General features: G+C 46.6%; 1 protein-coding gene across 1 annotated transcript; it reads right to left on the reverse strand.

The window, feature by feature from the left end:
- Positions 1-17,717: 17,717 nt before the first annotated feature.
- On the reverse strand, positions 17,718-20,652 carry LOC121048257 (zinc finger protein 525-like). The gene is made up of 3 exons (XM_042292743.1): positions 20,643-20,652; positions 20,360-20,530; positions 17,718-19,018 (listed from the first exon to the last, which is right to left on the reverse strand). Exons 1-3 carry the CDS (start codon positions 20,650-20,652, stop codon positions 18,150-18,152), a joined length of 1,050 nt encoding a protein of 349 aa, XP_042148677.1. The 3' UTR covers positions 17,718-18,149.
- Between the last annotated feature and the right edge of the window lie 3,390 nt (positions 20,653-24,042).

The following is a 24,042-nucleotide window of genomic DNA, read 5'->3' on the forward strand; positions in this document are numbered from 1 at the left end:
GATCGTTTCTTCGACATTCGATGCTCGACAGAGCTTGCTACATTTCGTCGACACTATTTTTCTAATCGGACGTCTAGACGACATTTCTCTTTCTCTCTCTTTCATCGACGCAGCGTTGGCTTCTTGACGTCTCGCGTTCTTCTCGTGTTCGCAGCCCACTACGGTGTCCCCTACGGACAAAGCGCAGGTGGCGCAAGCGCAAATGCTCCTCACTCTTTGTACGGAGTGCGCTGTGCGCTTACGTTGCTGGAGTAGTGTGTGCGGTGTAGCGGCCTTTTGGATACGTTTGGCCGTTTGGGCGCGTGCTCGGTTTGTCTAGCGGATATTTGTTCACGTAAGGGGAGAGTGCCCTATGAAGCTGAGGCTGGGCGCTCGGCAGCGAGACCGCCGGACGTAAGTGTTGCTTTCTGTCGTGCTTTTGGCTGCGTGCACACTCAAAGCCCGCGAGATGCTGAATATTTCCAAACATTTTCTAAAAAGGGTGTTTCTCGACGCAGTGGTGGCCTAGTATACCGCTCATTTTTTTTTTTTTTTTTTTTTTTTTACAGAATCATGTGAGGTTTATTTTGTGCTCAGTAATAATGTACGCGAAATACCAAAACTGACGTTTTGCATTCTCGTCTAGCAAGTGTTCCGAAAAGGGTAGTGACGTAGAGGTTAACCTATCGGTTCCAGTAGTTTTTAAGAGTCGATGAACGAGGCATTGACATTGTTGTAGCTTGTAGAGTCGGAGCTGACGGAGGTCTATCGTCTGCGTCGTATTCGTTGCCATTTGGGCAGCTGACCGATTTTACTGCTCGAGCTCTCGCTGGTAGCGTAATCCTATTCGTATAGTATTCAACAGTGCTCATCCGTGTGTACACTAGTGAACATTTCAGGCCCGACATATCGGCAGTTTATTGTTATCAACCGGGAAAACGGAATATCTGTAAACTCCTCCCGACAAAGAAAAAAAACGAGAGCTCGCCGTTCGCTTTTACCGACAGACCGATATCACCAACCGTCTGGAGCGTGCGTGACGCAGGCCATAGTTGTACTTCACAGGAGGCAGCGGCAGTGCACGAGACGGCTCGTGATCGACACGCGCAAGCCTACAGTGGCGTTGACCCTTGTGCGGAAAGACTATAGTTCCCGCAATGCATTACGCCAGAGGAGGCGTAGCGAAACTGGCGTTGAAGCCGGTCTATTACCTCAAGCCCCGTTCACACATCTGCGTTCCGAGCAACAGAAACGACAGAAACAACATGAACGACATGGCATCGGGACGACTATGTGCGCATTACAGAGTGTGACAGATAATGCAATGAGCAGCTTTATCAAGCAATCTTGTGTCACGGTTGTCCCGGTGTCATGTCGTTCGTGTCGTTTCTATCTTTTCTGTAGCTCGAAACGCAGATGTGTGAACCGGCCTTTACGAGCGAGTATATACTCTGATGTTACGCTTCAACGACACGAAAAATCGGTCTTCCTGTCTTTTCGAGGTGTCGCCACGGGCAGGAATACTAGCGGGGTCTATTAAAGTGATTTGTTCAGCACACAAGCGTCAGTAGAGGCTATGACGTTGTCAACACTGTCTGAAAGCCTATTTTAATAGCAAAATGAAATGTCGAAGGCGCTTTCATGGTCCCTTTAAGTGTCCGTCCTTGCACGACATGAAGTGTCACAGCTTTGCGACCGCAGAACCTTACGCGGGCACAATGTCCGCCCATATCAAAATTGAACTGGGCGGTGTTTTTAAATACAATATTTAGCATTATTTCGCGCATTTAGTTTCCGGAAATTAGCAGTGCATTTGGGAAGCTGAAGTTGCGTGGTATTTAATATATGACAAACGGTTTCTCTAGTCATTTAGTCGCACATTCGCAAGAACTATTATAATTTATGTTACATAATCATCAAACCCTCGGCGTTTCTGCAACCATCGCTTCGAGACCGATTCTTTGTCGCTCGGTTAACAACTATTCATTCAACGCCGTAGCGCACTTCACAGACCCCCTGATCAATCTTGTCCTCTGCTACACCATTGTAAAATTTCATTACGGGCTTGAATCATCGCGATATGTGTCATAGGCCTTCAAGCGATAAGAAGTGTTTAGAAATTGAATTGTAAAAAGTTGGTTATCAAATATATTTATTGTTTTACAAGCAATTCTTACCTCACTCTGATTTCCTATGCAGTCAACCATAGTAACGTTAGAACCCAACATGAGTAAACAAGGGGCAAGGGGAGCACAGAGCGTCATGCACGAAGCCCGACAAGCCCGGGCAATTGGCGCCACGGAGTCGCGTCCAGCCGGCGCGCCGGCAACCCGGCCGTTGCCGTGGGGCAAGCGCCGCGCGCCGCCGTCCTCTAGTTCTCAGTGTAAGCAGCCACACGGCACACGGCGAATTCTATGCATCCCGATGAGCCAGTAAAATCAGTGGAGTGAGACACGTGACAGCGTCTCTCAGGCGTCCTAGGGTGCCTTCATGTGCGCTTTGCTTAGGGTGGAGACATCTGGCCATTTTGTTCCCACTTTTACATTTATTTTTTGTTCAGAAGCGCTTGAAAGAGCGTGTCCCTGCACGCGTCTGTGGCGCTGACTGTGCTATGGCGACATTTTGTTTTCGTCCATTTCTTTGTATCTTCCCCGTGAGCGCGTGCTGTCGGCATCGGGTACTACAAAGGGTGGCATCACTCTAAACAGAAGGTCATTGAGGCACACTAAGGCGTCCATTCTAAATGCCACCTGTCTCTATGCGACGCTCTAATTGACCCACTGAGTCGTAGTTTCCACAGCTTCCTAAGTGCAACCAGCAATGCAGTTTTGGCACTACACGTTGCGCCATCTAGCGGCTGTAATATAAAACTAATTGGGTAGGCCTGGGCGGCCCGAGTCGCGGGGACTGCGGGCGGGCGCATTTAGAAACCACATGTGAACGTGGCATTTCGGATCGGCGTGAGCCTTTTTGGAACCGTTTTTCGTAAAAGTGAGTTCCAAGTTCACGTCTCTATGACCTCACCGGGTTTCTGTGACTTCTCGCCTACTTCTAGAGTTTCCCCCCAAAATAAACGTCGCTACTGCTGCGTGAAAGACGGCCACAGTCGCGAAGGTGACTCAAGCGTCAAACTTTACCGCTTCCCTTCGAGATCTTGGGAAGCGACGCGGCGAAAATGCGGATTACTGCAGTGCGACGCATCAAGTAAGTGAATTTTACATTAATTGTTGAAGTGAACGGAAATACATGTGCAGGTTTGGAAAGTGGACTGACAAACTCCTTTTGGAAGCTACTCGGCAAAATAACATAATTATACAAGTTGTTTTACGAGTGGCTTAGACAGCCACATACACAAATAAGATAGGAAAAATCGGGCCGATTGCTGCTGCCGCCTATTCAAGCGAGATGCCCGCGGGCCCGTTGTTTAGGCGTGCATTTTGTTGCGACCGCGCGCGGCGTTCGGCACGCGCGGTCGCAACAAACCTTCCAAATTTGCGAGTTTTTAAATAGTGGATTTTTGTAGAACAAATTTTCGTTTGTTTCGGCTACCAAATTTAATGCTGAGTCTGGTAACAAATGTAACGGCGTGCAAAAAACAGGATGCAAAAGTTTTTTTTGTTTTTTTTTTAGAAAAAACTTGCGAAGCGTAAATATCCTCGCCGTACACTTTGTTGCCTGTCGCCTCTTTACACCAGGCTTGTGTACAGCATGCAGAGTTTGGTCTTAATTGCCCACATTTTATTCTAGTGTGTGGGGGCGTCGGGAGAAGAAGAGGACGGTTGAGCAAGGCGCGAGCGGGGGCCAGCCGGCGAGGAAGGTTGAAGAGCGTGCTGCACGAGACTGGGGCAGGGCAGGAACGATAGAGCCGTTGTGGCTGGTCTAGCCCATGGCGATCCTCGGAGCATTCCACCAGCGTGGTTCCGACCAGGACCGGCGGAAACGGCGAGCCCTGGCCATACCGGCCTAGGCCATTACGATCCAGGAGTGGTTCCGCAGCGAGACTCGGGCTGTGATAGCCCGGAACAGCTAGCCTACGCAGCGCTGGCGTGGGAAGGACGATCCGCAGGCGTGAACACGGACTCCGACTGCGAGCTATGAACGATGGGCGACAACTAGGGTTGGGGTGTCCGGCTCTCGAAGACGGGCAACTGGGGGAGTACAATAAACCCATTCGCTGCCTTCTCGTTGTGTTGTGTCACTTCCTGGGAGACGAGCGAAGCATAGACCGATCGGGCGGCGATTATTATAGAGCGATCCCGCAAGTTGTGAAGACGACTCAAACTGGTGGCCAAATGACAACTCTAGAATATGCTCTAAACACTTGGACCTATCAAAGCTCCGATGGTCTTAAAAAACCGCATAAAAGAACCAGGGACATGGCGCGCACGTGCACCCACGGCCCGACGGCAGACTGGCCGCCCCATTAACAGAGACACCTCCGCTTGTGGCGCTGAATGCAGCACTGTCGTGGCGCCGCCCATGGCCATTGCCGGCTGGCTATCATGCACTTGCGCCATCTTGCCCCGAACGACAGAGAAAACCATGATATCGCTCAATGTGAAAGATCTCACTCGAAGCTTTGATCGATCATGACACCGCCTTCGTTGCACTTTCTACGTGATGACTCATTTGCGAAAGGTACGGTGAGGTGTGCGGAAAGATAAAATTGTTTGTGCGACTGGGTGCTGATGAGGATCATGCGAGTCCCTTAATTTTATCACAGCCGTGCGAACGTTATAGTTTACGCAGTCATAAAATGTTATAGGCTCACCGGCTCGAACTTAGCAAGAGGAGCCGAAATCCACATAAGCCTTTCTATGCCACAGAGAGAGAAGCGCTAACCGTTTGGAGCGCTTCCTTAACTCTGACGTTACCGCGCTGCCTCGAGGCATCATCAGTCCGTTGGTGTCTTGCCGTCTGCCGTGAAGCAAAGAGCGAACGCCGAGGAGAGACGAAAGCGAACATCCCCCCTTTCCCACATACCTCCCTACCCTCCACAGCTGGTTGAGACATTGCGGAGGGCGCTGGCAAGGAGGAGCCTGCAAGAACAAACACCCCCCCTACTCCTCCTCCGCGCTCCACAGGACCCAGCGTGCTTACATGGCGGAGGAGCAGGCGAGCGACACCCAAAACAACCCTGAACCCCACGCAGCAGTAGCGAAGCGAGTCTCCTCGCCCACTAGGATGGCCCGGGAGCTCACGTGACCACCCCAGCTAAGACAATACCAGCGCTCACCGCGACTCATCATGGCCATGGTCCTCACACTCAGGTCATCACGCAGACTAATGCAATCACCGGACTCATATCCACCCTACGACTCACGTCTTGATTCAGGCTCATGCTCGTGAGCCTCGAAACTCACAATCACACTCTAGAGATCTCAAACTTCACGCTCATGAGTACTTCACCTACAGCTCAAGCTCACACTCATGAGCCTTTAGAACTCATACTCGCACTCACGCTCATCAGTTGTCAGAACTCACGCTCAAACTCATGAGATCCCAGGGATCAAACTCACACTCAAGAGCTTTCAGAACTCACGATCACACTCACAATCAAACTCACGCTCATGAGTTCGCAGGACTCACACTCACGATCAGACTCACGGTCATGAGTTCTCAGGACACACACTCACAATCACACTCATGAGTTCGCGTAACCCACGATCACACTCACACTCGTGTTCGCACTCATGAGTGAGAATGCCGAGGTATGGTTGCAATTACTCTGCTTGACCCTGCCATCTGGTGGCAAGCGACTTCACGCTACGCGATAAACAGCGGCTTCGAGTTCGTTCTTTCAATAGCGGCTTTTGGTTTCGCGGATTGGTTTGCCATTTCTCCGTGATGTGCGGTTGGCGAAAGAATTGTGACTCGAGGAACACCAAAGGTAAGACGCAAAGTGCGCGAAGTAACTGGTATCGGTTGTCTCCGTTTAACATCGCAGTGCTGTCGACGAGAACACCGAGTAACTGCTCTCGTAACGCAAGTTTCTGTACCTGTGGGGGGAATCAGGCTTCGGAAATAAACACAGTTCGCGGAAAGCTCGTGTTACGCTTTTATTTGCTGCTCCTCTCGCCCCGTACAAGAGACGTAGCGTCCTCGTTAAGCCTTACTGAGCTCGATTTGCTCGATTCAGGGCCGCCATAATGAGATGCAGGCGACGGAGGAACTTTGCTCCCGTGCTTAACGGACGAAAGTTTCTCTCTTTCTAAAGGAACATAGGTTACAAGGCCGTTCCGCCCCCCTAAAAGAGGAGTATCCATACCCTTTTTTCTAAGAGTGTATTTTCTCCCCTGCTCCAGGGACGAAAGTTTCTCCCTTTCTAAAGGAAAATAGGTTAGAAGACCGTTCCTCCCCTTAGGGGGGACTATCGATACCCTTTTTTCTAAGAGTGAACCTCTCATTACGAATCCTCCTTGGAGGAGCGCAAAAACTCTTTGCGTACGCACGCTATTTCCGAGAAATAGCGCACGCAAAAATAGCGCACGCAAAGCCCAAAACGTGGTTAGCGTTCGGCGCATCCGCAGTGGCGACGACGCTATTCTTTCCGTGCGCAAAGATTAAGCGTGCGCTATTCTAAAACTCTCTACTGACTAACCCGCCCGATATTGCAGCTACAACGACATATTCCAAAGCGAACGGCGCTCACTCAGCGGGGCACCGCCATCCCAAGCAGCACGTTGCGAATGGGCCATCGCTGGCAAGTGTACTATGGCCAACCAGATTTTCGATGGCCCAAGCTTGGCTGAAGTGCTCGGCAATAGCAGTGTTTTCGTCCTCGTCTGGTGACTTGCCATTCACTTTATGCCAGTCGCTGGCCATTCACTTTAGGCCAGTGACTGGCCATTCACTTTAGGCCAGTGACTGGCCATTCACCTTTCTCCAGTGGCTGGCCATTCACTTTAGGCCAGACCGGCCATTCACCTTTGGCCATGACTGGCCATTCATATTTGGCCAGTGACTGGCCATTCACTTTAGGCCAGTGACATGCCATTCACCTTTGGCAGTCACTTTCGGCCAGCCACTAGCCATTGACTTCCGGCCAGTCACTGGCCGAAAGTGGCTGTAGTTATACACTTAATACATAATTTATCACAGACCGCCAGAAAATTTGGGTGTTGCTCAGAAGACTGTCAAGAGTTTCGGGAGGTCAAGTTTGAGAACTCAACCCCAGAAACTTTTACATAGTAATGACACGCGAAGCTGCTGCAAGGCTGCTCAATATTTATTGGACCTTTTGAGTACTAAGTCTTACGACGCTGGTTGCGACCACCATTCCAGTCGTCGTGGGTTCAGGGATGGTATGTTGTCCCACCATTAAGATCCCCCGGTAGTGCAGCAGTAAAAAAAAAATAAAAAGAAGTAACTTTAGGTGAAGGGACAGTGCAACAATAGAGAGTTTTAGTAGATCTTTCCGATACCTCCGATAGCCCCGATAACGGTACTATGGATGCGCAAGGGAGGCGGTAGCGGAGTATCGGGTATCGTTATCGGAGTCATGGGAGCGATCTACTAAAACTCTCTACTGTTCGGTTACAATATTTTTTCACTTTACACAAGCTTACTGGCACTAATGGGAAAGAGAAGCCTTGAGTACACAGTAAAAGTTTTTACACACTTAAGGGTGTAAATCAGTTTGTCCCTGGGCTAACACCCTTTTGGCATTCAGGCAAGCACCCTTCATAAAGGGTGCTTGCTAACACCCTTGGTAAAGGGTGCTTGGCATGAAATGAGCACCTGCTGGGGTGGCCCAGTGGATGCTGGGCCACCCCAGCCAATCTGGCGCCGGGAGGGTGTCATGCGACGTTTTGGTTATGTGGAGTACAAGGTCACATGACGCTCTCTCGACGCTGGATTGGCTGGTAGCGTCCGCCGCGCTCGGACGAAGGGTGAAATGAAGTATAGACCCCAGTGACCATTTCATTGGAATGTGTCCAATACACATATCAGAACTTGTAAATTGTACAAAAATCATATGTGGTATTGCATATTCTAATATTATTATTACGTGATTTACAGCTTATCATGTTTACTGAACACATTTACACTTTTTTCACTTAGAGGGATTGCCACATCACCACATACGAGGCATGTGATAAAGAAATAATGAGTCACACTAAACACAACTCACTTCATGAAGTAATACAAAAGAGCTCCTTGCAAGCAACATCATAACCCCGTGGGCAGTAGGGAAGTGCTCTAAGTGAGCAAGCAATGGCTCCAAGCATCGCACTGCACGGCAGAACCATTGTGAACATTATGGTCTGCCAAAAAAGAAGCATGTAGAGCTTTCCTGAGTGGAGATCAAGCGACATGTTTTGTTTGTCTCAGAGGATTGCAGGCAACCCACGCTTCGCTTATCACTTGTCTCCTACGCGCATCTGGCTCAACACACAAATCGCGCATTGTACCAAACGGTCCAAGAAGACGGAAAGGAAGGACTCCCCTCATCCTCGGACCCTCGTTCGTGCAACCGGAAACAGTCATTCTCCCCCTAGAACAGGGGTGCACAACATACGGCCCGCGGGCCGCATGCGGCCCGCGGCTACTTTCTGTGTGGCCCGCGGCCCGCGGTCCAGCTGAGCGCAGAAACCGCTCGCCGTGTCATTCAATGCACTACAGCCGTTGACTTGGCAGAAAGCATTTGAACCCTTTGACCTACTTTTCTCAGAGTCCTCTTTTCCGGGGGGAAACTCCGCGTCCTAGGGGGGAAACTCCGCTCACAGACATACGTCCTCCCAGAACGGAGTTTTGGGAGCACGTATGTCTGCGATCAGACGTTCTCACTGATGACCCTCAACAAGGACCGTCTTCGATCTTCTATGACGGACATGACACTGCGAGATGTGCTGAAGACGGCAACCAGTGCGGTGACGCCAGATATTGAAAACCTGTCTGCAGCAAAAAGGTGTAACGTGTCACACTAGGTGCGGCCCGCGCAGTTTCCAATAAACAATGTTTGGCCCGCGTCATTTTTGAGTTGTGCAACCCTGCCCTAGAAGATTAGCCCGTCACTCAAAACTCGAACAAAAGTTGCTTTCCCCACCCCGTTCAGCCCTAAGCTGACAGTGTTGTGGAAGCTACGTGCTCCTTGGGCCAGCCCACGTGGGCCAGCCTACGTGGGCCAGCCACACGCTCGTCACGCCACGGGTACTTCGAACGGCTCGGTTGTAACGCGCTGACGCTATTGACACCACCACAACGCTGCCAGCGCCACCAAGGGCAAAGCTGATAACCACGCCTGCCTTGCTACTCCACGAACGCGGGGAATCTTTTCTTTCTGGTTTTGTTTGCACCGGATATCCCATGACGCATCGCGCTCTCCGTTCGCTTCTCTTCCAGCGCTTGCTCGAGTGCACCGTTTGGAACGGAAAATATAGCCAGTCGTTCAAAATACAAACGTGCGATTATCATTTACGGTTATTATCCCTCATACTTGATTCACTTCCGTACGAATTTGAATATTTCAATTTTTGTTTCCGTACCCCTTTAAAGAACAGAAATGTGATGATGATTTAATGAATGATGATGATGAAATAATTTTGACTAAAGAGAGTGACCACAAGGGTATACTGAAAGAATCACTAACAATGATGAAACCTAGAAATCTATTAGTGCCTTCCCTGTGTTTTGAAATTGAATGGAAGAAGTTTCTTGGCCTATATTTTTGTTAGAAACAGGTGTGATGCGTCCGTCTTTTTAAATCTTGATGTTGTGCATAATTTTTATTTCCTAGGTTGAAAGCTCAAGGCATTCCTTGTTGTTTGTTCAATCACATTTACCCTAATGTTAGTAGGTTGCTTTTTTATGTTTACTGTCCTTGGGTATGTCAGGGGTTGTGAACAGTAAAACGCTGTAAGGCACAGGAAGGAATTCCCTTTGTAAAGTGGTGGCAAGCAGAAGAGAAATTGTAAAGACTGACTTCATGTCTTCCCCTACGTTTTCTTTTCTGGGCCGCCTATTCATTTTTTGCCCATTAATACTCAGCTGTGTTTGATACTTCTCTGCATTTGTGTCATCCTTCAGAGAACCCGTCTTTAATAATTTATCTGTTTAGCCTGTTTACCTAGCTTGCACCCTCGTTTTTGTTTATTAATAAATGACTGTAGGATTCAACTGCAAGCACCGTGTTAATGCATACTAATAAATAGCAGCATACTTTTATTGACTAGTGCTGATGATTGGACTAGTTAGTAGCCAATTATTGAAAAGAAATCATGAAGAATATGGGAACAGAGGATATGAACACAACACAGCGCTGTGTTAATCTCCTCCTTCTTGTCCGTGCCATTCACATTCCATGTTTTTAATAACACATTTATTAATAATTTTCTGCTTGGTATCATCTGTATAGGGGTTCGCTGGAACGACCCATGTGCTATTGCATTCACTTTAGGGCAGCTCCCCCTTCCTCATGGTGCCATCATTCAGGAAGTGCAAGGCGGGTGTCACTCTCACTCTTGTGGTTCAGTTCCCCAGGTTCCCATAGGTTTCAAGCTGCTAGCCAAACTGAGTCAGGCCTTCCAGCCCTGCAGGAAATGTCAATTCCACGCTTTTAGACGTAGACCCCAACATTTTGCGTGTACGTGAAAGAAGCTCCAACAGAGAGGAAACAAAATGATTGGCCTTTTTTAATGCATCCTTTTCTTTTGGTGAGAACATACATAAACGTTACACGCTATTGTACATTCAGTGGTGCGGCTTAGTTTAGGAAGAGCACCTTTTTTCATATAACTTTTACATAAAGAAAAATCTCAATATAATCGGTCGGGCATAAATGGTTGCTATGAACTGCCCTATACAGTTACACATTACCTAATATCACCAAAAGAGTAGAGTAGCGTAATGCTGCGCTGCACCAAGTACGACTTTGTAACAAATTAATAGTTGGCATTTATTTGTTTATTACTATTGGCTATTATTCTTTGACAGAAAGAATAACCGGGCAAGTTGGTGCGGTGGTAGTCTTTGAACTCCATCAAATATTCAGGTTTGACATTAGTTAATTTTTGCCGCCTTTTTTCATGTTTTTGCTTTTTCTAGCTGCTCTGATTTTTGTAAGGGCTTTCGCCACTACTAAAAAACGTGACATCTAAACTCCTTTTATTTTTTGCATCACACAATCGTAAACTTAAAAAGTGTGCCGGTTCGGTAAACGCGAAGAGACCTAATCTCCGAGGGTGAAACCTCTAAAAACAACGGACAAGTAAAAGAAACAAACAACACAGGGCGTTGTTTGTCCTTTGTTTTTAGCGCTTTTACCCTCGGAAATATGACGAAGAGACCGCGCGTCTCTACGCACAGGCATTAGCATATGCAAAAAATCATGCTGCATGCTCGCTCTTGTAACGTTTTTCTCGCTCCCGCTTTATGAAACAAATCGGTGGCGAGCGGCTGTTAAGACAAGACGTCAGAACTAGCATGACCTGTGATTAACACTTTGGGACGGCGACTGAACACTCTAAAAAAAAGGGGGTGTACACGTTACACCCCTTGTCACATATACGACACCCCAAAACTTCAGTTGGATGTACAGCACACTGAAGTAATACCGACGCTACCAAATTTCACAAGCGGCTTGATAGACGAGTTAAACAAGTCATTAAAATAGTTAATGTAAGTGTGACTGACTGCAAAAAAAAGTTATCGGGGTTTTCTAGGCTCAACTGCAAAACCTGTGCGTTTTTTTTCCTGTAGACTTTGATACGTATTTTAGCTGTTTAATATGTTTTATTGCACCGTCATCAACCCTCCTGCAAAAGTTGGGGCCCTCTGCTCGACGTCAGCGCGCTGTACATCCAACTGAAGTTTTGGGGTGTCGTATATGTGACAAGGGGTGTAACGCCTACACCCCCTTTTCTTTAGAGTGAATGCTTGAACTGCCGTCGGACCGCACTTGAACGCTCCGCACAAGCGTCGTCGGACGAGCGCCGCACGACGGCGCCCAGAACATGCCCATGGTTCCGCTGCGCGGGAATCTTTCTCACACTGCGGAGTGAGCCACAGATTTTGAAGATACGCTCTTTTCAAATAACGAAATAACACAGGGCAGAAGCATAGTTAGAATCAAGCATAGCTTAGCAAGCGCACGGTACACGACAAAGTTTGAAACAGCAGCCCACTTCGCAGAAACAAAAGAAAGTTGCTAACCGGCGTTTGCACGAGTCGTGCATGGGCGGTTCTGAACTTACGGGCGTTGGCAAGAGGCAGCGTCTCTCAGCTCTCAGTCACCGACTGTTATTCTTGAACACGGTGTTCGTAAGGAAGATATTTAAAATATCCACTAAAACGGCTAAAACGTAAAAAAAAAGGAAATTTCCGAAGCCTCTGGAACTTCAACAATCATTCAACCGAGCCCAACGGAAGCTGATTGCGATAGCGATGGTCTTGCGCAGCCTTTAAGAGTCTCGTTTGATTTTTATTTATTGTTAATTTTGTTAGAACGATACTAAGCAAAATATTATTATATTAGTAACAATAAGAATGTCAATAAAAAAATAATGTAAAATATTACAAAAAGTGAGTAAATCTTAGGTTTCATTTAAACTTCACGTTGTTTCTTTTTTGTGTAAACCGAAACCGAAACTAACTTAAGCAACGTTTCCTTCGTCGTAATTGTTTGCGTGTGTGTGTGTGTGCATGCCCGTGCGTGTGTTGGTGCACGCGCGTGTGGATACGTCCCCGTGCATGCGCGTGTGCGTTTCTGGTTGTGCGTGCGTGTGCCTCTGCGCGCGGGGGTAGGATTGCGCGTGTGCATGCGTGTGTACGTGCGTGCGCGCGTGTATGTGTGCGACTGCGAGCGCGCAAGCGTCTGTTTGTGCGTTCTATTGCACTGCGCCCGCAAGAAGAACTATTGGATGTCCCTGGACACTGTTAAAACACTAACTTATTGATTATTATTATTATTATGATTATTATTGTTGTTGTTGTTATTGAAACATAGCCCTGAGACTTTAGACGCAGGGCCCTAAACTTTTCTATAGCTGGCTGTAGAATGCATGGTCGGCCATAAAAATCTATAAATTTTTATGGCCGACCATGCAAAGCTACAGGGGGTGATAGCCTCCCATTGAATTTCCCATAGACGACCATAAGCCATATTTTATGGGATGTCTCGGACTGGTTTATTATGGGATTCGCCTCTTTATGTGTGTGAGTTTTTGTGCATGTCACCATATTCTCAAATGAATATTTTACTCGGGTTGACATGGTCATGGGACAGGTTCTAGCAGCATGTCATGAATACTTGTCAAACATTTTCACAATATTTTGATTTCATGTTGCCAGATATAAACTCGAGACTAACTGATTTTCTTACTGTACACTTCCATCAATAAATATTTGTAAAAAATGCTAGTATAGAGCATTTCACCCTACTTTCTGATTTCTGAGCATGAAGTGATTTGTAAGAAAATTAAATATAAACTCATATATAAAATTTTGTTTGCAAACATAAAAATTGTATGCAAAAGAGGCACTTTATTATCAGCTATTTGCAGGAATTACAACTGACATTATAAGAAACTAGACTGCTAACAACTGTTGCTTTTCAAGCAGAAATCTTACCTGTACATTATGTACAGAGCCATGTATAAGCTTTTCAAAACCATTTTACATTATTTATTTAGCACCCTCCTCTACACCCTTCTCACATTCTTCACTAAATGTAGGGTGTAACACGAAACAGCAAATTTTCGGTAAAATATGAGGTCTTATTCCTAGTTTTTAGGGTGCTAAAAGGGTGTAGCCGAGGGTGTAAGTTGCTACAACACCCCTGTTACACCCTTAAAGGTGTAAAGACTTCTACTGTGTAGTACGGCCGAGCATCACTGGCGTCAATCACCACGATAGCGTCGATAGCGTCACAGCGTTGCCTACCACCCGCCAACAACCACGTTGTTAACGACAAAACCAGCGTCCTGCACATCTAGGTCGAGATGTTCATTTTCTTTTTCTTTTACGTGTGGTTCGATTTTGAACGTTTCCGTTGCGGTTTTAACCGAAGCTGTTAGCTTTCCTTGGATCAGGAAATCAGTATCCTAGCATTTAATTAAAACATTACTGAGACTAGCTTAAGTTTAATCAATATATGAGAGACGTCTTGTTTAGGCTCTTCCAAAACACAAAGCCTGAAATATCCAATCTTATCCGATTCAAGCACAAGCTGATCGGGGTGCGTGGCTAGCGTGGCGGTTTACTAAGCTGAGTGCATTGATACACCTATAGGTTTTTAAGGTAGAGAAGGGGGCTTATGGTCGGTATACAGGTACACTGGCTGGGTAACGGAGGGTGCGTCTTCCAGGAAAGGGGAGCATGTGCGCCCGATGCACCCGACTACAACTTTTTTTTTCTTCGAGTGCAGTTGGGAAGTATATATGTGGAGCGCTAACGGAAAAATCGCGGATGTGGTACTCGCGCTAAGAGTGCCGCGCAGCGACAGGGCGGTATTGTTAGCGCGAAGATGACGTCGGCGCTGCTTTCGTATTATATTTTCATAGAACAACGACGGGCAAAATATTTTCCCACTTCTAGTAATGTTCCAAATGAACATATCGCACGACAGTGCTAGTTAAGACAATAGCCTTTCAAGTCTAACGAAAAAAAAAAACTGAATAAAACGGTGATCGTTTGCTTGCGCTAACAGTGTTCGCGCGATGCACGCACTAATATCCTGCCAACCACTCGCTCATGATGCTTCTCTCGCTGCCCGTCGTTATGCCAAAGTTTCGTCAACGCGATGAAAGTTTAGATTATGGGTGTCCCTGTGGCGAAACTGAAAATCAGCACTTTTGGCCGAACACTTGTCGACCATGTTTATGTCCACTGCGGCCAAGCTGAGAATCAGCACTTCTGGCCAAACACTTGCCGGCCATGTTTATGTTTCCGGCGGCCAAGCTGAAAATCAGCACTGCTGGCCAAACACTTGCCGGCCGTGTTTATGTCTCCGGCGGCCAAGTGGAAAATCAGCACTGCTGGCCAAACACTTGCCGGCCGTGTTTATGCCTCCGGCGGCCAAGCTGAAAATCAGCACCTGTGGCCAAACACTTGCCGGGCGTGTTTATGTTCCCGGCGGCCAAGCTGAAAATAAGCACTGCTGGCCAAACACTTGCCGGCCGTGTTTATGTCCCCGGCGGCCAAGCTGAAAATCACCACTGCTGGCCAAACACTTGCCGGCCGTGTTTATGTCTCCGGCGGCCAAGCTGAAAATGAGCACTTTTGGCCAGGCGCTTGCCGGCAGTGTTTATGTCTCCGGCGGACAAGCTAAAAACAAGTTTGTGGCCGGACACTTGCCGGCCCTGTTTATGCCTCCGGTGGCCAAGCACTTAAAGTGGCCAAGCTGTCCAGACACTGGCCAACCGTCGGCCGATCGAAATTCACTTTCTGGTGCTGCTTGGGATGTTTCCCCGCATCCCTTCCGAGCCAGTCACGTGATTTCAAAATCCCTCTCCTAGGTACTGCGGCTAACTTTAGCCGCGATTAGCGCTTCGAGCAAACGGGCCCAGATAACCTATAGTTATATTGTCCTTGTAAGTAATTTTTCATTGTAGGGCTCAGCTCTTAGGCGCCTGTTTCCAGCTTGAGCGGCGTCGGCGTAACCGCGCGGTGCATTATGGGTAAATTTCCCCGCTAAATTTAGCGGAAAAAATTTCGCGCTAAATTTATCGGATTTTTTTTATAAATGGGAGGCGAGCAGGACAGGAGGACGGGCATGGCCTCCTCTTCGTATACCTGCCCTTCCTCCTCCTCAAGAGCTGCACTCTAATTCGGCGTTAAAGGGAGTTGTAAACGTCTTTCATTTTTTTTAATCAATTTCTTCATGCCCGGACTGCTTTGTGTGCGCTTGAAACCTGGGCTTAAAGGGCCTTCAGAACAAACTCATGAAAGAATCAGTGAAGCTGTTCGCAATCTCCACTCTGCGCGTGCCCAACAGAGTGCGCTGGTTCGCCGGCTTTCTAAAAGAGTTGAATCGGAGAGCCTTTTGCAACATTCCCAAGAAGAAAAGGTACACTGTAATATAATGCAATATACCATTCTTTCTTGGTACCTATAAATACTCCCAAGAGTGTATCCGTTCAGATGGGAGAAAACTTTGTCGACACGTGGTGACTTCTGTGTTCAAACCAGTGATTTATTCCATCGAAGTTTATTGCTAAGCCCTTATGGTCGTTCAAAAAATTACCAAATTATCTGTGGAAAAAAAAAATAAAGTAAAAGAGCACAGTCAATAAAACAAGTTTTCAAAATAATAAACATGTACAACAAATTATACAAACTAATAACACACAAAGGAATTACTCCGTAGAAGTTGAACTGTTGTTCAAGTTCATATCCTTGGCCTTTCGCTGTCAAATAATAGTCCAATTAAAATTGGCGCAAAAGTAACATTCGTTCTCTTTTGAAAGTAACCGTAACGGTATATCGATACGTTCTTAGGACGGTAACGAATCTCAGTAACCCGTCAAGTTTTGAAAATCTTAAGAATGACACTATTTCGTTACATTTTTTTTACGTAAGGGCACACCAGTGCTTGGGTCTCACTGGTGCCAGAAAGCCCAACACCCAATATCGGTGCACGGCCCCTTGAAGCTGACAGTGCGGCAGGAGCTACACGTTTGCAGGACCAGACAACCGCCTCCATTTCATCGCCTGACCACGCCTTCTGCGTGGATATGGTTGGGTGCGCGGGCATGCGGCGAAAGATCGACGTTTGAGTGGTCCAACGGGCTCGTATACCATCCACCACCCTGCCAGCTTTGGCCCTTTGCACCTGCCATCAAAGAAACAGTTTTAGCGTTAAATCTATTTGGGTAAGTAATTTTGACTGAATAAATTGCTCATTATTGATTTTAAAGGTATGGTTTCAAATAGAATCTTCCTGAGCACCATCGAAAACTACCGAAAGCACCCACACTACAATGGTAAGAGGCACGCTCACCATTTTACGGCGTTTTGAAGAAATGCTCAATTTGGACGCCTGTCTTGTTTTCGGCTTCTTGTCGGAGCGCATCTCCGTGCGCTCCGATAAGATTTTTGACATCTATGCCAGAGTCAAAAAGTTTTGACATCTATGCCAGAGTCAAAAAGTTTTGACATCTATGCCAGAGTCAAAAAGTTTTGACATCTATGCCAGGGTGACATCGGCTACGCTCGTACCTTAGGTACGAGCGTGGCCGATGTTATGAGCCGAAGGGCCAATCAAACAGCGAAAGAGGCACAAAGCCATGGCAAGTTCTCTGCAGTTCATAGGACTATAGGAGTAGCCGGTATACGCCATCTCTCTGTGCGTGCTCCTCCTCCGGCTAGTTCTAGCAAGCGCAGAGAGCATACCATTGCGTTGCGCTTTTTGCGCTGTTTTATTGGTCCTCCGGCTCACAACATCGTCCGCGCTCGTACCTAAGGTGCAACGAAGTATATATGAACACCAAATGTATAGCACTAAAAGTATGAATATCCTAAATGATCAGGACCGTCTTCGTGAATGTGCAAAAAAAAAAAGAATAATAAATTCATGCAAAAGGAAAACATACATACGAGTATTACACGTAGCAAGCACATTGAATGACGTCATCAGAATTCAGATACTCAAACTCATCAAAAAGAAAAAGGACGAAGAATATTACGAAATGAGATAAGAAATTACACAGCATTTCTAAATCTTCGAGTCATGTACATTCTGTTGCAGTCCTATGAGCAAAGCATTAATTAGTTTCCAGCTTGGTGTGTTAAATAGTTTCGAATATTGTTTAATTTTTACATCTTAAAATTATGTTGACCCCTCCACATTACTCGGTGTTTGTTATACTTTGTTCGTATACTTATGGTCATGAGTCGGCCGACTTGCAAGTAACGTAAGTGACCCTACAGAAAACCCAGAGACTCCAGGTGCATCACGTGATTAATGACTCTAAATGAATAAAAAAGATAAGGTTTCAAGTATTTTTTTTTTCGTGTACAAAAAAGAACACTGTTCGCTTCGTCTAAGGTAAATTCACATTTTTTTCTGTGTTTGCGCGATAAAAGGCGGAAACATTTTGAACCATGCGAAACACACACTGCTCGCAAGTGGAACCCCTGCAGGTGTATCACCAAATGAAATGAACACACGTCGGAGCTTGAGTATTTCGTTTAAACCCCCTCCACAACTATGATGCAAGTGAGGGTTTCGATCACTTGCGATGTATCTTCCGATGATTCTGTAAATTGCTATAAGCCGCAAACGCTCTACTGCAGATCTCGCACTCGAACGGCTTTTCTCCGGTGCGAGTCCTCTCATGATTCGCCAAGCTGCATTTATGACTAAACGCCTTGCTGCACGTGTTGCACTTGTACGGCTTCTCTCCGGTATGAGTTCTCTCATGATTCGCCAAGCTGGTTTTCTGAGTAAACGCCCTGCTGCACGTGCTGCACTTGAACGGCTTCTCTCCTGTATGAATTCTTTCGTGATCCGCCAAGTTGCATTTATGACTAAACGCCCTGCTGCACGTGTTGCACTTGTAAGGCTTCTCTCCGGTATGAGTTTTCTCATGATTCGCCAAGCTGGTTTTCTGAGTAAACGCCCTGCTGCACGTGTTGCACTTGAACGGCTTCTCTCCTGTATGAATTCTTTCGTGATCCGCCAAGTTGCATTTATGACTAAACGCCCAGCTGCACGTGTTGCACTTGTATGGCTTCTCTCCGGTATGAGTTTTCTCATGATTCGCCAAACTGCCTTTCTGAGTAAACGCTCTGCTGCACGTGTTGCACTTGAACGGCTTCTCTCCGGTGTGAGTTCTAACGTGAGCCTTCAAGGTAGCCTTATGCGTGAACGTTTTCTCGCAAACATCGCAACTGAAGGGCCTCTCGCCAGTGTGAGTCCTCTCGTGGATGGCGATAGCCGCTGCGGAAGAGCATGAGTAAGGACAGAAGCGGCACGGGTGCTTGTCCGGGTTTCGGTGCGTTTGCTGCTTTTGTGGGTTGGTGGGGGGAGAGGTGTCACCCCTGCGGCTGTCCTGGTCGAAGGTATCCACTTTGTCGCCAGAGTATGCTTCGATCAGGTCTGTTGGGATGACAGGACAGAGCAAGAAATGTCGGCGCTGTTTTTGTTGTTCTGAACATGAATTTTGAGTACCTAGATGAACATGGCCCTGAATACATGCATTACGCCGGTCCGGCCTAAAGTAGGCATTCATTCATTTGCGACGTCGCAAAGGTTCAATTCTAATGCTTGTAAAGGTCTACAGGCGATCGTTAAAGACTCGACTCTGGCAGCCCCATGGTGCCGCAGCTGTGGTGGCTTGCGCGTTCTCCTAACCAAGTGCGGAAGGGAAGTCAAGCCGCCGCGGCAGCTGCTGCACAGTGATGGCGGTAACGTGTTACAAGTGACGTCGTTACCGGTAGCGCCTTTCTTCTTTCAGTAACGTAGTGACGTATTCATTACCTTTTCTAAATCTACATATTTTCTAAATTTTGCCTATTTTTCCCCACGCAAAAATTTCCTCTTCAGAAAAACCCCAACCCCCGGCTTGTCAACCCGAGGTCGAAACACGCTGTCGCCAAAATAAAACAAAAGCCCTGTTACCGTCAATTTTTAAATAAAAAGTAACGCAAAAGTAACGTGCGTTATTTTCTGTCGGCGACAGCATCGCGTTCCTTTATTTCGCAAGTAACGTAGTCCTTTACTTTTTTACGCTAACGCAACCTGCTGCTGCATACCGCTGCCAGTACGCAGCGCTGGGTAATCGCGTGTTGACGTTCATAATGATCGCGACTGTGTTTTAAGTAACGCTGGAAGGGTCATTCACACACCCACAGATGATTGGGTTACACAAAATAGCATTCAATAGGGGCGTAGAATAATCGTTGTGTAGCTAAGAAAATTGAAAAATCGCTAAGGTACACAGCGATAATTTTACGAGCGATTTGAAACAGCGAAAAACGCGGTTCTATATCGACAATGATGTGCACATTTGCCAGTCTCAAGCTAAACTTCTAAAGCTTCAATCATTTGGAACAGCCAAACATATTTTGGGCTATTTCATGCGTCGAAAATAATTTATAGCATTTGTAAGAGCTACTCGATCAACCGGAATTGAAGGAAAAATACAATTTTGTAATATAAATAAGCAACTCAGCATGCATGGTACATTTCTCTGATATCAAATAATATGTATGTGGTATAATTTTTCGGTTTGGTGCAGGCCGCTAATTAAAACTTAATGAAGTCTCCACGTGGGGAAAACTTTGTGTACCACATCAGACTGCTTACGTTTTCGACCTTCTGGAAAACCGAGCCTACAAAAAGGTTTTCTATGCGTGTGGGACCGTTCATGAATCTGTGAGGGTGTGCTAAGAGGGTGCGAAGCTGGATGAGTGTTATCCGGTGTGCGTCTTCTAGTACCTGCTGTTGGTAGTTCTGAGGGCACCATAAGATTGGCGGCAGAAGTCGCACCGCCGTCCGTCCTCCCCTCCTGGTCCATCTTCAATGGTTGCCTCTGCAATTCGGCTCCTTGGAAGGAGAGCTCCGCCCCCTTGTCCTCGCAGTCCGTTCTCTGCCATTCGGAGTCAAATGCTGCGTGGGCAAGTTCGGTTAGGACTGAAGATCAAATTTTCTTTAGTTCCTTTTTTTTAATACTATACCAATACAGAAGCCCAATCAGAACGAACTTAAGGAACAAGCAAACATAAACACATCATGCTGATGAAGTAGAGAAATTCAGGGGTTTACATTGATATTGCAGTGTAATTCAAAAAGTAAAATAATCATATCACGATCAAACACGCGCATCACAACTTGATACTGAATACACCGAAAACGTCAATTGTAAAAATGCACGAGAGTAAAACATAAAAGCGATCCTTCTCTATTAACTTTAAACACGTGTTAAAGGATTACGTCGACACAGTTCCAAACAAATCGACAAAGACACAACTGGGTGCGATCAAGGAGCGTGGTTTAGTTACATCGCTCCTGCTCTGTAGTGCTGAAAAAAGGCAAGCATGCCACAAAACCAGTAACTGCACGGTATATCGCCACCACAGGTTTTGGGAATTACACGTTAACAAAACGGACACGGTGTGTCGGCGAATGAATGTAGGGAAGGGAATAAAAATGTCGCATGTAGTTGGCTGAGCTGCGGCCATTCCCTATTTGATCCGACTATACCTCGTTTCAGTTTCGGTCCGAGCGCGGCCGATGTTATGAGCCGAAGGGCCAATCAAACAGCGCAAACTGCGCAGCGTCATGGCGTGCTCTTTATGCCTGATAGGACTAGCCGGCGGAGGAGCACGCACAGAGACACGGCGAATATCGGCTGGTCCTATCAACTACAGAGAGCACGCAATGACGTTGCGCCTCTTTCGTTGTTCCATTCATCTGGGGGAAAATTTAGCCCACAGGTCTGGCACTGCCAAAGTTGAGCTGGCTGGTGGCTGGCCGTTCTTCCTAGGCAGCGAAGGGCCGATCACATTTGCGTTAAGAGCATTTCCGGTTAGCTCGGCCTGTAAAGTATAGAAGAACGAGTATTGATAAACAGGCGCCAACACAAAGTTACTTTACCTGCCATCAAATATCGTCACATTCGATGAGCAAAACTAAAACTGAAGGGTACCAGTGCTTGGAATCGGTCTAGTTGGCTATTCATTACTTGATCAAACTGCGCAGTAAATGATTACGAATTACGACGCAGAGACGAGAAAAAAGAAGGCAACAGACGGGAAAACGCGCATTTGCAGTACAGTTCAATAAGGTAAAGAACTGAAGGCCACTTTCGAAATTAAACGCGGCGTGGATAACAGCACGCTTTGTCAGTACGAGAGTGCCTGCGGGAAATTTCAATCTGAAGAACACGAAAAAATTAAGTCCTATGGGACTATACCATTTCCAAGTGTGTGTCTTTTAGCCAAATACTAATGACAATTTTTTATTTCAACGAGAGATGTTTCCTTATATATGCAACGTTTAAAAGCTAGGGGGAAGAAAAATATTAGCCGGTTGCGGCAGTGCTGCATCCACGCGACTAGTGCTATCATTTATAAAATAATATGCAGTGTAGATCAAACAGTCATTCTCGTGTTTTGCCAAAAACTAACATCAGCTGGGCTCACTTAGAAAACATGGGTTTTAGCTGAGATACTTGGTTCACGTTCACAAGTTCCTCAGAGACTCGCATTGCTAAAGAGCTCTTTAGATCACCCAGAAGTTGATTAAAAAATGTTATAATTTGGTAAATTGATCACCAGTATAAATTGATTACCAGTCATCAACGGTAAAAAGTTCACAGTCCCTTTTCCGAGACAAATATCTTTTTTGTTATTTCTTCTGACTCAGGACTAGCTTAGAGTGGCATTTCCCTCTCCTTCGTCCCCATTAATGGGAAGCGGAAGCATTTATTTCAAGAAATGAGATAGAGGTTAACTTCAGCGTAGTTTTATTCAGTAAATCTGAATATTGCGTTCGTTTTGTCCGAAAATGTAACCAAACGCGAGAAAACATGCAAAGCCTCCGACTAGTCGTTATGTCATAATAGGGAGTATTCACTGGACGCCACATTTGTGGGTGCTGTTTAGAGCGCTTGCTCAGAACGAGTTCACATCAATAGGCTGCTAAGACCGGCACTCTTGATGGTGCGGAATGCACGTTGCAAAAGAACTGTGGAAGCTCGCCGTCAGCACGCGCTCAGCAGTCGTGCACACAGCTATGGCCGCCAGTGAATATTCCCTATAGGGAGTATTCACTGGCGGTCATATCTGTGTGCGTTTTACCAGCTAGGCTGCAAGATAACGTCCTTTTCAAAACCAGTTTTTACGGTCGGTGTTTGGTCCATGGTGAGAGCGATAGCATCCTCGGGTACTGATTGAAGGTGACGTGCCAGCGTTTTACTCGGCGAGAGTTATCGACCAATGATATATCTTTAGTTGGTTTCCGAGCCCTTTTGGTGAGAACTACTCACTAACACAGGGATGGTGACAGGAGTCACGCGGTAATATTTGTCCCGAGTGTACTACATGCATAGGAGAATTCGAGCTCTGTACGGCAGCAGAGCTCGATATTTTCAGAGGGAGCCCTCGTTGTCGATTGCATCAAACGGGAAGTATGGCGGAGCCTTATAGTTTCAGCTGGCGTCCCGTATCACTTCGTCGCGGCACTAGGCTTTTAGCGGACGGCTGCCTTTATTCCGGTCCGTTAATCATTTCTGTCTGCGAATGACGCTTCGTAGCAGACGAATTCTATTGTTTATTTACGTTAGCAGACTAATCATCTGCTGACGTTTTCTTGACTCGCTTCGGAAAGTCTCGGTAACAATGCTCGTACACCAATCAAAAGGCAGCGTGCAAACACCGTCTGAGGCGCGTTTCTTTCTCGTGTCTTCTCACATTGGGCCTATGAAAACTGTTTGTGAACGTGTTCGAAGCACTCGTATATGTGCGCTTCTAACACGTCTGCGGATAGTTTTGGTGGGCCCAATATGAGTTTACTGAGATAAAGGAACCAATTTTGGCAGTTGACACACTTGCAACTGCTTACGACCGGAGGGGCTTGTGAACCACCATCTTCTGACTGCCGATGGCCGGCCGCTTCTCTGCCGGTGATATGTAGTCGCCAATGTTTTAAGCACCTGTGGTTTGTAAGCATGGCAGTAAGAAATGTGTAGATCTGCCGTTAATTCCGCAAACAAGAAACAGAACGCGCACATGGCACACATTGTTTGACAGTTTTAGAAATAAGACACCACCTCCAGATATTTTGACATAATAAAACAAAAGTAAGACACTATTCATTTTTTCCGCATTAAGACATACTTAGACAGATTATACAGTATAAATAAACAAGTAGATGAAAACCTCCGCTATAGGCTTTGAAAAAGACGAGGGCGGTTGGTCGGCAAAGTAAGGTAAGACAGACAATGGAAAGCTCGCGCGCAGCAGGGTGAACTGTAGCCATCTCCTTTGATCTGGCTCTGTCGCATTTGTGTAAAGACAAAATGTAGCACAAAGGCCTTGCACCGCCGAAGGGGGACTCGGCTGGTGACAGGCCACCTTTGCAAAGCAGCGAAGTGTCGTTCTCATCTGCGTCGAAATTCC

This window comes from Ixodes scapularis, unplaced genomic scaffold (assembly GCF_016920785.2).
Source record: "Ixodes scapularis isolate PalLabHiFi unplaced genomic scaffold, ASM1692078v2 PGA_scaffold0__279_contigs__length_252992795, whole genome shotgun sequence".
Lineage (NCBI taxonomy): Eukaryota > Metazoa > Arthropoda > Arachnida > Ixodida > Ixodidae > Ixodes > Ixodes scapularis.

What these genes read in the sequence shown, in the direction of transcription:
- LOC121048257 (XM_042292743.1), bottom strand. An exon ending in CTCAGAACTACCAACAGCAG is followed by an intron (nt 19,019 to 20,359) that starts GTACTAGAAGAC and finishes TCATCCCAACAG; the next exon opens with ACCTGATCGAAGCATACTCT.